At 36.6% G+C, this 13,483-nt stretch overlaps 1 protein-coding gene across 1 annotated transcript in view; it reads left to right on the top strand.

Annotated features, from left to right (window-relative positions):
- Col5a2 (collagen, type V, alpha 2) overlaps positions 1-13,483 on the top strand; it is a 128,952-nt gene that overhangs the window by 79,312 nt on the left and 36,157 nt on the right. Inside the window, exons 9-18 of the mRNA NM_007737.2 lie at positions 245-289; positions 1,532-1,585; positions 1,974-2,027; positions 2,697-2,750; positions 5,419-5,472; positions 6,330-6,383; positions 7,000-7,044; positions 9,170-9,223; positions 10,457-10,501; positions 12,484-12,537. Coding sequence (NP_031763.2) covers positions 245-289; positions 1,532-1,585; positions 1,974-2,027; positions 2,697-2,750; positions 5,419-5,472; positions 6,330-6,383; positions 7,000-7,044; positions 9,170-9,223; positions 10,457-10,501; positions 12,484-12,537 — 513 coding nt within the window. The remainder of the gene's footprint in view (positions 1-244; positions 290-1,531; positions 1,586-1,973; positions 2,028-2,696; positions 2,751-5,418; positions 5,473-6,329; positions 6,384-6,999; positions 7,045-9,169; positions 9,224-10,456; positions 10,502-12,483; positions 12,538-13,483) is intronic.

Raw genomic sequence — 13,483 nt, 5'->3', positions numbered from 1 at the left:
TGATGTCTCAGAAATCCCAGGTTTGATTCTCAGTACTGTTGTGGTGGCTTACAACTATCCATAAGTCCAGTTCCAAAGGGCACAATATTCTCATATGGCATCCAAGGCCAATAGACACACATGTGGTGCACAGGCAAACATAAAAGCAAAACACTCATACACCTAAAATAAAATAAACAAATCTAAAAAGAATAAATATAATGTGACATAAATATGATATAACTTTTTCCCACTTGTTTTTAAGGGTCCTGTTGGCCCAAGAGGACCTCAGGGTTTACAAGGACAGCAAGTAAGTGTTTTTATAATTAATTTATATGGTATAACATAAATAAAGGTCACAAATAAGCCTCATGTTTCATGACTACTTTAGACAGAACATTAAACTTTAGAATTCTCACCTGGAAAGGCATCTACCAATTAATCCTTACCGATAAAGAAGGACATGCAGCTTTCTTTTTTCATAGTTTATTTTTTAAAGTAATGTGTGTGTGTTTCTCTCTCTCTCTCTCTCTCTCTCTCTCTCTCTCCCTCTCTCTCTCTCTCTCTCTCTCTCTCTCTCTCTCTCTCTCTCTCTCTCTCTCTCTCTCTCTGTGTGTGTGTGTGTGTGTGTGTAGACCAGAGACTGAAGTCATGTATGTTATTTGTTTCTTGAGGCAGTCAGATGAGTGGTTTGCTCCAGAGGTGCCTTGTTCCCATTTCTGTTTACCAAGCACTGGGATTACAGAATGGCCACTATATCTGCTCAGATTTTACATGGGTGGTAGAGGCCCACAGTCTAATCCTGCCCATGCCTGCAGAGAAAATGCTTAATCCACTGAGATGTCCTCTAGCTCTCACAGTTTCTTACTTGTCCTGCATATTCATCATCTAATTTCTTTATATGACTCACCTCTAACACTAGGAGTTATGTTATGTGTCTTTGGTTCTAAAATAACAGAGCATTATTTCATGTCCTATAAAGTTCCCATAATTGATTTTTTTTCTAAGCCTCTGGCTTTACAATAAGATAATAAAAGTTCACTTGAAATTAGTATTCTTGTAAATTAAAATCAAGGTGGTTATTCTGTGGAATCTTGCTTGAAGAATATTCTAATACTATGTAGTTCCTTTCCACACCTACCAAATGTCAGTAAAACTATGATGTAGAACTATTTTACTTTGTGTAATGATTTAATGGGTATTAGCTAATAATATTTCAAAAGAAAAAAATCTTTACCTCAATCAAGGTAATCACATTGTCATGATCATCTGTATGGACTTTTCTGATGGTAAGTACTGTTGTCTGAGCACCCATTCTGTGGTAGCACTAGTCTATTTTAACACAAATTTATCTAAACAGACCAATGAACTAAGTCTTAATCTTAGTCTAATTTTTCATAATGAAATTACATTATATTCAGTGTCAATAATTTATTAAAATTATGTATCTGGGAAGTGTCAGAGACAAATATCAATATTGTACCTTGTCAAAAGTACAGAAATTGGTATGTTGCTTTCCTTTGCTTCATTTATCATTTGTTCTCAATTTTAGGGTGGTGTGGGACCCGCAGGACCTCCTGGTGAGCCTGGCGAGCCTGGACCAATGGTAAATACGGAATAAGTATGTCAGCCCATGGCACATGAGTCTACCTTGATGATGTATTGTGAGATTATTTGTTCTCCTAGGCTTTAGTAACTTAACAAGAAATGATAATCCTGGAAGCCCTGTGCTGTGGATGGTACTTATGTTCTGTGGATTTTAACTCAGAGTATGAATGTTGTAGATAGTATTGATACTAGATTTGAGCAGTTCAGTGGTTCTGTTCTTGTGCACCAGATCTGAGACACACAGATAAAATTCAGAACATTAGTAATGGTACTTGATATTTTTTCATTGTCTTTCTAGTGTTTGAATAGTATTGGAAGGAGGAAGTAGATATTCTTCTCAGCATTTTCTTTCTTTCTTTTTTTTTTTTTTTTTTCTAATTTCTTAGGGTCCAATTGGTTCTCGTGGACCAGAGGGCCCACCTGGGAAGCCCGGAGAAGATGTAAGTTTCTATAGCACATTGCTTTGGAGTCTGAAAGAGGCTAACAGGGAGCTACAAGGGTCAGGAGAGTATTCTGTTCTGATTCCTATTTCATTTCCTCATTCCTCCAGCTCTTATTAAATCCACTTTAAAATGTAGAACACAGGTTAAGGTTTTCCAAAATTAGAAAGATCTCATTATTATGAGAGTGCTAAATTATTAAATACTATCTCTATGATGTCCTCCAAGATTTTTATTGATATTTATCTTTGAAAACAAACAAAAAAAACTACAACATTTTGTCTTTTAGAAGGCTGAAAAGATGACTTACTTTAAACATGGAACACATGCTTATTTTATTTTACTTTTTTACTGTGCTGGAATCAAACTTGGGGGATTTTTCATGATAGACAGGGTCTCTACCTTGAGCTGTGCCCCAGCCCTTTGCATGTAAATTCTGATGTTCTGAAAGTGTTAGATCAGAACAGGTTATTTTGCACCCATCTCTTATCATTGATAACTTAAAACACTAGGATTAAATGTTACCAGAGATAGAGCCCGGGTTTTGTCTTTACAGTTTGCAGCATAACACAAAAACTTGCTATAGATATATCATCTGTAATTTGTCATGTAATCTCAGAGAATAGTATTTAATCTCTCTATACCTCTCACCCCCTCTTTCACATTAAGGGTGAACCTGGAAGAAATGGGAATACAGGTGAAGTGGGATTCTCAGGATCACCAGTAAGTAATGGTTATCAGTATGTTGCCATAAAGGTTAAAGAAAGTGAAACTTCCAGCCCATTGTACACACATGCATTAGACATTGGGTAAATGCAGGCACACAAGTGATATCCTGTTATGTCAAAATGCAAACTGTGGAGGGACATTTTGCCAGCATTACAATGAATTCCAGTTCTCAGAATTGCATTGGCCCCAGATGAAAACCTTAGTGCCAAAACAATTGTATCATGACTATAATACACATGAGTACACCCAAAACTCAAAATTTCCACATTTATGAAGTATTTTAAGAAGCCATCAATGTGACCTATTTACATCAATGTGACCTGAGTTTTGTTGAGCTCTAAATATGTTTATTGTATAGCAACTCATCTGTTTGAAATAATAACTTGAGTTTGTTGCCTTGTGTGTGTTTTTAATCAACTGGGGACTAAACTGTGGACAGGATGCTCCTTTGGCTGCTCCCCAAGTTCTAATGTGTCCTGAAATCCTTTATTAATATCCTGGGCCCTAAAATCTTAGGAAGAGATGCACTTATTGCCAGGATGTCTAACAGCTGTTTTATTCCTCCTCAATTCACCCAAGAAACACATATCTGTGAACTGATTCCACCAGAATTCAAGATCTAGAACACTGAACATTCCTCAAACCTGCCTGTCTGACTCTCATATTGCTTTGTTTGGTTTCTTTTAGTGTGTGCTAGATTAGAATGGAGAAAATAAGAGACAAAGGAAACAAGAATAATCCTCTATTTTGCCAACATGTGTAGTTTCTCTTACCCAACAGCCCCCAGCTTAATTCAGCTCCTCTTCATTTTAGTTCCTATAATTTCCTAATGTTTCTATGCTTATTATAACCACCCAGTACTCCATGACCCTCTGTTTACTTTCTGGAAAGTGATGAGGTTCATTGCTGGGATTTTGTTTTAAACAGAGGAATGTTGATCTCTTACTGGGATTTATAGGGCTCTAAGGATTATTTAGTTTCAATTATGAAGACAAACCCTCCTCTTCCTGCTTTCTTTCCTTTGCTCCCCTATCAGCCTGGGTATAAATGCAGACAAAGGCATGAGGTTTAGCTACTAGGACAGAGATGTCCTTTTCGACCAATTCAGGCTGGAAACTTCGGTGACCTTCTGCACTCTTCATGGACTCAGAGTGTGTATGTCCATGGGGAGGAAAGTACTCTGCCAGCACAGCACAGATGCACACTCACTGAAACAGCATGCATGTGTGCTGTGATGACAGCCCTGGGTCAGCAGAATGAGAATGAGTCTTTATGAGTATTAGTACATCTAGTTCATTTCCTTCTTATACTAAAGTATGTAATCACATGGGAATTCCCCCCACACCATAAAAGCTGAAGTTAACTATTATCTTGAAATAATCATCTCAGTTATTCTCACATAGACTTGGATGAGTGTACACTGAGTTGCTTGCTCAGGGTGAAGGGAAATATACATCAGCAAGAGGGAAGGTACGAGTTAAAAAGAAAAAACCAAAACACAAAAACAAATAAAAAAATCTTTAAGGGACTTCTTGATGTGAAAGATTTTCTATGGAAGCTTGTGTCAACAGAAGAATTAGTGGCATCTCATCTCTTCTGAGAGACGATTAGTATACCCTTAAATGCCCTAGTTTCAAAACACTAAAGAAATATTTACCCTTCAAGAAGTCACAGAAAATATTGCTCTGATATGTTGCTTATTCATTCATTTGGTAAATAGTGAATAAAGACTATAACGTGTGGAATGGAATGACCATTCTGCCATATGTGGAAATGCTGAGACAAGAGAAGTTCCTCTGAAAAGATGGGCGGAAGTGATGAGTTTCTGAGGCATTAAAACTTTCCTCCAGTCAGTTGCCAAGCTAATGATTATTTATAGCATAAGGCTATGTGTTAGGGATCTTACTGATGATTTAAAATTATAGTTGAAATTTAACAGTGGTTTGTTAGTAGCAATGTGTACTATCTGGGTATAGACCCTTCCAGTGGCAGTAGTAATGAGAATTCAATGCAAAACTAAATTCATGCAGGCAGAGAAGATGTGTGTGTTTTAGTTTCTGGGGCCTTAACATTAAAGAAAAATATATGAAAATCCTTAAATATTGTTTAAAAGTAGTTATACAACTAGGTTTCCTTTATGGCTGTAACTCTATTCTGTGTTTTAATGGGCTTGAGTAGAAGAAACCGAGTTAAGCAGAAATAGAAATGAATGAGTTAAACACAAAGCCACCCTCACATTTCCTGACTATTTTGGTGGATATTTTAGCCCCTCATTTACCTTTAAGCAGCCATCACTTCTACAAAGCTTGTCTTGAACACTTACTATTTAAAAGTTAGGATTATATTATACTACTCATTCTATTGCTAATGTTCAGACAACAATAAAAATAATCAAAATCCTTGGCTTACTACATATAAGGACCTTTACTCTTCTATCACAGATGAAACTCAATGGAAAGGAGACCCCTCCATACACTTATCTTTGTGTGTCACGTGCTCACTTCCAACAGTGTGTTTGTCTTTCTAGTTTTCATCACCCTAGTAACATTTTTATAGACAAAATCCAGTTCTTTCCTTTATTATGTTGCTGTAAATGATGTGTCCATTTTCTAAGTCATTTTGTTTTATTTGACCACAATGTGCCTATGTACCTTTCTCTCAGGGTGCTCGAGGCTTCCCTGGTGCTCCTGGTCTCCCTGGCTTGAAAGGTCACAGAGTAAGTTGCCTTATTTTCTGTTTTTTATTGAGTGGGGCATGGGGATAATTCAGTCAAACCCTTTGTAATTCCGAGTGCCAATTGTCCTTCAGTGCTTGCCATTGCGACGTTCTTCTGCATTACTAAAATCATAATGCTACCCTAAGTTTCCTCTGAATTTCATATGGTTCTATAAAGCTATACTGTGTTAAATGAAATGATATGGTGAGTGAAAAGATTCTCTGGCTTACAACCCCAGGTAATAAATGGATGCACTTAGTAAAAGAGACAAACATTGTATAGTGCAATGAGTGACATAATAAAAATGGTGATACTAGGTTAAAAAGTATAACAAAGAAGTTTTCTAAACTTAAGATAACAGATAGGTAACTATTAAATGTACTGTTCATAAGTATAATCTATCATCAGTCATCTGCTATATATGTATCTGTATTGGATATAGGTATTATCTCTTTATCTTCTCTCAAATTAAATATCTAAAACCAAGGCAAATCAATTATAAAAAATGGTGTAGTCACTTTTTGAGTAGTTGAAATTCCAAGAAGAATGTGTATTGCTGTATTATCTAGCAAGTAACATGCATTTAAAAACTTTATATAAATCTATAATCTGCCTAAGGTCACTATAATTTTTTATAATATAGATTAAATTTCTAGGAAGTCATTACATTTTTGATGACTGATACTTTAAGCTGATACTATTTGTAAAATTTTAGAAATATAGTAAGCAAGATTTTACTTGTGAGACTTGTTTGCATGAGGCACTTTATGTAAATGTGCTTTTTGTTCTTTCTTCCTTTATGCTTTTTAAACTGATGAAAGCTAAAAATATTTATGAATTTATATTGTCCTTTTCAGGGACACAAAGGTCTTGAAGGCCCCAAAGGTGAAATTGGAGCACCTGGTGCTAAGGTTTGTCTAACACCAAACTTAACTTACAGTACCAATTCAGTTGCTGTGGACACCTTTTAAATAAGGAATAATATGGAGAGGAGATGGACTTAAATAAATGAACATCCAAGTAAATAAAAAGTTTCCTGGTTGCTTTATTCTATGCAAAGACCTCTAGCCCTTCTTTCTTCCCCCAAATGATTTGTTTATATAGTTAGAGAAGATAGCGCAGATGTATCAGGAATTCTTAAGAGGAGAACATAATTATGAGATATACACATGGAAAAATGTTTTTAATTTTATTTGTCAAATTCCTAAGAAAATAATTTAGTTACTTTTAACATTACAAAATTTTATTTGGGATATATTAGACATGTAAGTTCCCACTGACTAGTGATTACAAGTTCAATCTTTTTAAAATCCCTAGTTTAGATTTTCTTTCTTTCTTTGACAATTAAAGTTTCATTTAATTCTTAAGAAAAGATAGTAAAATAAACTCTGAAGTCTTCCCTTGAAAGCACATTTTTCAAATGTCCTTTTTGAAACTGTGCCTTCAAAATCATGCATGTTTAGACCAGCAGTTTGGTAATGATATTTAAATTTCTCACCCTGTGATGTATCCTCACCTCTGCTTTAGGGTGAAGCTGGCCCCACTGGTCCAATGGGTGCTATGGGCCCTCTGGTAAGCATCACATTATTTGTTTCTTTATTTTGCGGGTTTCAATAAGAAAATTATCAAATAAAAAGACATATGTTAACTAGTAAATCACTCTGAAAAGTACCTGAGAGAAAAGCAACCAAAGCAAGTTGGATGTTCGATGTGAATTTTTGCCCTTCCTGATGTCACTGGTCTTCTTGGCTGTTGGATGCTCTTACTTTCCATGCAGCAATCAAGAGTGACTCTTATCATGTGTGTTATTTTGTGATTGGGTTACCTCACTTAGGATGATATCCTCCAGATCCATCCATTTGTCTAAGAATTTCATTAATCCATTGTTTTTGATAGCTGCATAGTACTCCATTGTGCAAATACCACATTTTCTTTTTTATTAGATATTTTCTTCATTTACATTTCAAATGCTATCCTGAAAGTCCCCTATGCCCCGCCCTCCTGCCCTTCTCCCCAACCCACCCACTCCTGCTTCCTGGCCTTGGTATTCCCCTGTACTGGGGCATATGACCTTCGCAAGACCAAGGGACTCTCTTCCCATTGATGGCCGACTAGGCCATCCTCTGCTATATATGCAACTAGAGACACAGTTCTGGGGGGTACTGGTTAGTTCATATTGTTGCCAGGCACTGGCATAGCCTCACAAGAAACAGCTATATCAGGGTCCTTTTATCAAAATCTTGCTGGCATATGCAATAGTGTCTATGTTTGCTGGCTGGTTATGGGATTGATCCCTGGGTGGGGCAGTCTCTGGATGGTCCACCCTTTGGTCTCAGTTACAAACTTTTTCTCTGTTACTCCTTCCATGGGTATTTTGTTCCCTATTCTAAGAAGGAATGAAGTATCCACACTTTGGTCTTCCTTCTTGATTTTCTCGTGTTTTGCAAATTGTATCTTGGGTAGTCTAAGTTTCTGGGCTAATATCCACTTATCAGTGAGTGAATATCATGTGAGTTCTTTTGTGATTGGGTTACCTCACTCAGGATGATATCCTCCAGATCCATCCATTTGCCTAGGAATTTTATAAATTCATTATTTTTAATAGTTGAGTAGTACTCCATTGGTAAATGTACCACATTTTCTGTATCTATTCCTCTGTTGAGGGACATCTGGGTTCTTTCCAGCTTCTGGCTATTATAAATAAGGCTGCTATGAACATAACAAAAGAACACACATGATATGCACTCACTGATAAGTGGATATTAGCCCAGAAGCTCAGAATACTTCTTAAAAGGGGGACCAAAATACTCATGGAAGGAGTTACAGAGACAAAGTTTAGAGCAGAGACTGAAGGAACGATCATCCAGAGACTGCCCCACTTGGGGATCCATCCCATAAACAACCACCAAATCCAGACACTATGGCAGTTGCAACAAGAGCCTGCTGACAGGAGCCTGATTAGTTGTCTCCTGAGGAGCTTTGTCAGTGCCTGGCAAATATACAGAAGTTGCTGCTCAAATCATCCATTGGATGAACACAAGGTCCCCAATGAAGGAGCTAGAGAAAGGACCCAAGGAACTGAAGGGGTTTGAAGCCCTATAGGAGGAACATCAATATGAACTAGCCAGTAACCCCAGAGCTCCTTGGAACTAAACCACCAGTCAAAGAAAACACATGGTGGAACTTGTGGCTCTAGCTGTATATGTAGCAGAGGATGGCCTAGTCGGTCATCAATGGGAGGAGAGGCCCTGGGTCCTGTGAACGTTCTATGCTCCAGTATAGGGGAATGCCAGGACCTGGAATGAGAATGGGTGGATTGGGGAGAGGGGAAGGGATAGGGGATTTTCAGAGGGGAAACTAGGAAAGGGGATAACATTTGAATTGTAAATTATGAAAATATCTAATAAAGAAAAAAAAACAGAAAAAAATTTAAAAAATGACTCTTATCTATCTAGCTTCTTAAATTCAGGTTATGTGAAATCTATTTGCATCAGGGTTTGGATCTCCTTAGATAAGCAGATGTTCCTATCCAAATTCACTCCTTTCAACATTGCCTTTTATGGTAATTATATTTTTTCATAGGTCTCTTATATTTTATTTATATTATGTCTATTTTGGATAAGACAGTGAACTAAAACCAGCCTAGAACTCATATAGATGCCTCAGGAGACATTTTTTCTTCCCATCTTATGTATAGGGACCAAGAGGAATGCCAGGAGAGAGGGGAAGACTTGGGCCACAGGGTGCTCCTGTAAGTATAGATCATGTATTTATTGAGATCTATGTTTAGCTTTTTTTTCAGTTATGTTTTACTAGATATGCTTTGTAAATGAGGGCAAAACAAGGTATATAACTTATGATGGGGATACTTTTATTTTGAAATGAACATCAAGTTCAAAATACTAGCCAGCGTGCCATGACATTCTGAAAGCTATGAAGAGAATTCATAGAACATACTTTCCCTCAGGTTCAGCCACCATCATCCTTTTGGTCTGTTCAGCACTGAGCCTTTCCAAATACCTGAGACAGCCATTGTAGGCTTAGCCTCTTCCTTTACCCTCCATGCTGCCTCAGCTCATTATTGAAGACAACCACAGCAAGCAAGGATTACCCCTCCTCCATTTAATGCCAACAGGCCACTGAGGAAACCAGAATAAATTGGCGAGTTTAGAGTCTGCTGTCTTGTAACACATTTGACACCAGTGGACTTTGGGTCTTAGGTCAGTTTTCTTAGACAACAGCTTGAATGCTGTGAGGTGTGTATGAGAAATTGAACCGGGGTGCAATCAGAATTTATACCAATGAAAAAAATGAATAAAGGAAGCAGACTGAAAGGAAAAGCTGGATGGTGTTCCAATTATCACAGAGACCTCTGCAAACACCCAGTGAGTTATCTGCCTCTGTAAACATGACCGAGGCCAGGGCAGAAGAGGGGAAAAATTGATACAATTTTGAAGGAGAGCATCAATTGCAGCCATCAGCAGGTGTTATCCCAGCGACTCAACGGACTCTGAGGGGGATTTGGGGGAACCCCTCAGAATCAATTTGAACTTAGTTCTTGTTTGTGCCTCATGTGTTATTTCATTTGTTTTGCAAAAGCTCTTGTCCTCAGAGTTATTCTGGTCAGTAAAAGGCCAAGATGCTCAAACTCTCATTGTATCTGGGTTTACCTGACACAGCATGATACAGCTAAGTAAAGAGAATATTTTGATCTGCTTTCTTTCTTAAGTCTTGACTATTAATTGCTTTTTGTTTGTTTGGCTTTTACTGATACAAGGATAAATATGTTTATTGCTACTTGATCTGCTTTTTAGAAACTCATGCCTTTTTTGCCATTAGTTCAGTGGCTTTTGTTATCAGTCAGCCCTAATATTTTTCTTCAATCTTTTCACTGGAAATTGGGAAACAAATGAATCATGAAAAAACCAAGTGAAAGACGAAGTTCTCTATCTCTTTTTAAATTCTCCCTTTTTCTGGAAATTAGGGAAAACGGGGTGCCCACGGTATGCCTGGAAAACCTGGACCAATGGTGAGTTCTGTTATTTTTCATAATAATTAATTACTTATCTATTTTTCATTTGTATATTTTTATTGCTCATTTATTTATTCATCCATTATTTTATTTGTTTTGTGTAGACATGATAAACACAGTTCTTATTTTTGAAACTGGATATATTAATTAATATAAACATGTAATACTACTATTAATGCTGTTGTGTAGAGTGAATTTGAAATATAGGAACATAGAGGAGGATGTGCTTAAATCTACAATAGATGAAGGATATAAATAAAAGAATTAAAAATTAATATCAGTAAAACCTCGAGTCATTAATATCTAAAAAGGCATGAGCGTAATTCCATCTATAGAATGAGTAAGTGAAAAAAATATGAGGTAATACTAAGAGTAAAATTGAATCATCAGGTAGGTACTAGGTCACACAATTTCATCTACTATGTTAAGGAATGCTTAATGTCTTTCCTATCTCACATATTGAGAAACCATTCTGTAGCGCTAAGCACAGGTATGCATGACCAGACAGCATCAGTTGTTGAAATTTTAGATGGATGAAGACAGTCAAGACAGAGTGTGAATACCATTAATTTAATTCCAGAAAGGAGCTGTAAAATTGTAAACTAAATCTATTATATTGGCAGTGAAGCCCCCTTACATATTAGTGAGCTAAGAAAGGCCAATTACTCATTGTTTTTCTGGTTTAAGGAGTTTGGTACATGATGATATTTAACTAAAATTAGTGTAAGTCTGTGTTCTGATTGCAACCATTTTATAGAGAACTTTTGAATCTATATTCATCAAGTTAAAGGTAGTTCTCTAATTTCATGAACTTATAACGTCATTCACTCTTTGCCTTATATGTAGTCCTATCATATGTCTATCTTTCATCATTCATTTTCCATAGGTATCTTAAGATCCTTTATGTCATTGCATATCTGAGAAGTTAATGAGAAAAAGGAGGATTTTCAGTGGATACAAATCTCTATTTATTGTGCCAAGGACTCTTAAATTATAACTCTATAAGTTAAACAGAACCAAATCTTTCTAGTAGCTGAGTGATATAGTTTTTCTGATCTGTAAAGCAATTGGTTCATATATGGTTTTATAAATTTGGATAATTTTTACTGATACTTTAGTTCTATAGTAGTGCTACCTTGGTTTTCAAAACTGTGTCATGTTCCATTTACAGTTAAGATGGTTATTAATAAAATATACCGAATAGAATAGATTTGTGATTACAAGGCCTGTGGATATTTTTTTTGGAAAGAATAAAAGTTAATTCAAGCAGCTGCACAAGATAAATTGTGCAAATATTACAAAACCTCATTAAAGTGAAGTAAAAAGGACAGAGGGGGATTTAGATCACATGGGCTAGTTTTAAAGTTTGGGATTTTTTTTTCTATATTCCCAAAGTCAAATAGAAATACATTATTCAAACTTTTTGGCCCCAAGTATTTTTCTTCCCCCTGTTTCCCATAAAAATGATATAAAATTTAGGAAAAAAATGAGTATACTCTGAAAGAATTATATTAATCACAACTCATAGAATCCAAATATGTCCCATGATTAGCTCTGTACCCCTAAAGTCATACCTTTTAAACTGGTTTACACTGATCCCAGAAGTTGTCTATGCTTTTCCAAACATTGAAAGTCATAAATAACACATGCTAGTGCCTTATCCAGATGGTTGTGAGCTGTCATGTGTATACTAGGAACTAAACTCAGATCTTCTACAAAAGCACCAAGTGATTTTATTTTTTCCTGCAGCACCATCTCTTCAGACTTGGTAACTCAATTCTTATGGTTGATATCATTTGAGAACTACTTTGGGACAGTGTTGAATGATGTTTGGAATGTAATCACATTGTTCTTTTTTTATGTACAGATTGTTTTTATCTGTGGAAATACAGATTTTTTTCCTTCAAAGAATGGAAAAATAACATAATTGTATATTGATTAAAAAGATATGATTACTTTACAATTTTCCCCACACTTAGGGTCCTCTTGGGATACCTGGCTCTTCCGGTTTTCCAGGAAATCCTGGAATGAAGGTAAGTTTGTGACAGTACTTGATGAGTGAAGGGCATTTCAGTATTTGAAGAGTGTGGGAGTTATTCTTAACAAGGAAAGAGCCTAGAGTAGTAGGTCTTTAAGCAAGGAAAAAAAAGAAGACATGGGGAAAAATGAAAGCTGTTGTATGATGTGCCATTAAAGGAAAGTTACTTAAAGCTGTGTAATTGGACTCTAAAGACAGACTTTTGAAATGGTTGCAAAGAAGACCATCTTTGAACAGAGTGAATACTCTGTTCTTGGATACAATGTGGAGAGTAATCAAAAGCAGACTGTTTTAAGCAATGGGAAGTTAAATTAGATCTTGCCAAAAAGGGATGCTTTGTCATAATATGCTGGCCATTATTCTGCCCCTCCCTGCCCAAGCCTTTAAAGATGTGAGCAGGGAGGACACTTGGGTTTCCATGTGGGAATGGATTAAAGTATTCAGTGGGAATTGTATTCTGAGACAATTTGTTCTTTCATGTTCTTTGGGAGAGAGTCAAAAGTACTATAGTAGCAGGACATTAAGATTATACTAGCTAAATCACAAATTCAAAACACCAATTCTAAGTTGAGAGCCACTGGATTTAATTTCCCCTTACTGCAGTAGCAGTAAATTTCTTCATCTTGAAAAAGAGATTTCCTTACAAGATTCACTGCTTACATGGCCCACCAGAAACTTCTCTGTGCCTTAAGACAGAGGTGCTTACTGACAGGAGCCTGATATAGCTGTCTCCTGAGAGGCTCTGCCAGATCCTGACAAATACAGAGGTGAATGCTCACAGCCAACCATTGGACTGAACACTGGGTCCCCAATGGGGTCCCCAAGGGAGGTGTTAGAGAAAGGACTGAAGGAACTGAAGAGGTTTGCAATCCCATAGGAAGAACAATAATATCAACCAACCAGATCCCCCAGAGCTCCCAGGGACTAAACCTCCAACCAAG

Source organism: Mus musculus, chromosome 1 (assembly GCF_000001635.26).
Source record: "Mus musculus strain C57BL/6J chromosome 1, GRCm38.p6 C57BL/6J".
Classification (NCBI taxonomy): domain Eukaryota; kingdom Metazoa; phylum Chordata; class Mammalia; order Rodentia; family Muridae; genus Mus; species Mus musculus.
The sequence above is the reverse complement of the archived record's forward strand: the minus strand, read 5'-3'. Positions and strand labels throughout refer to the sequence as shown.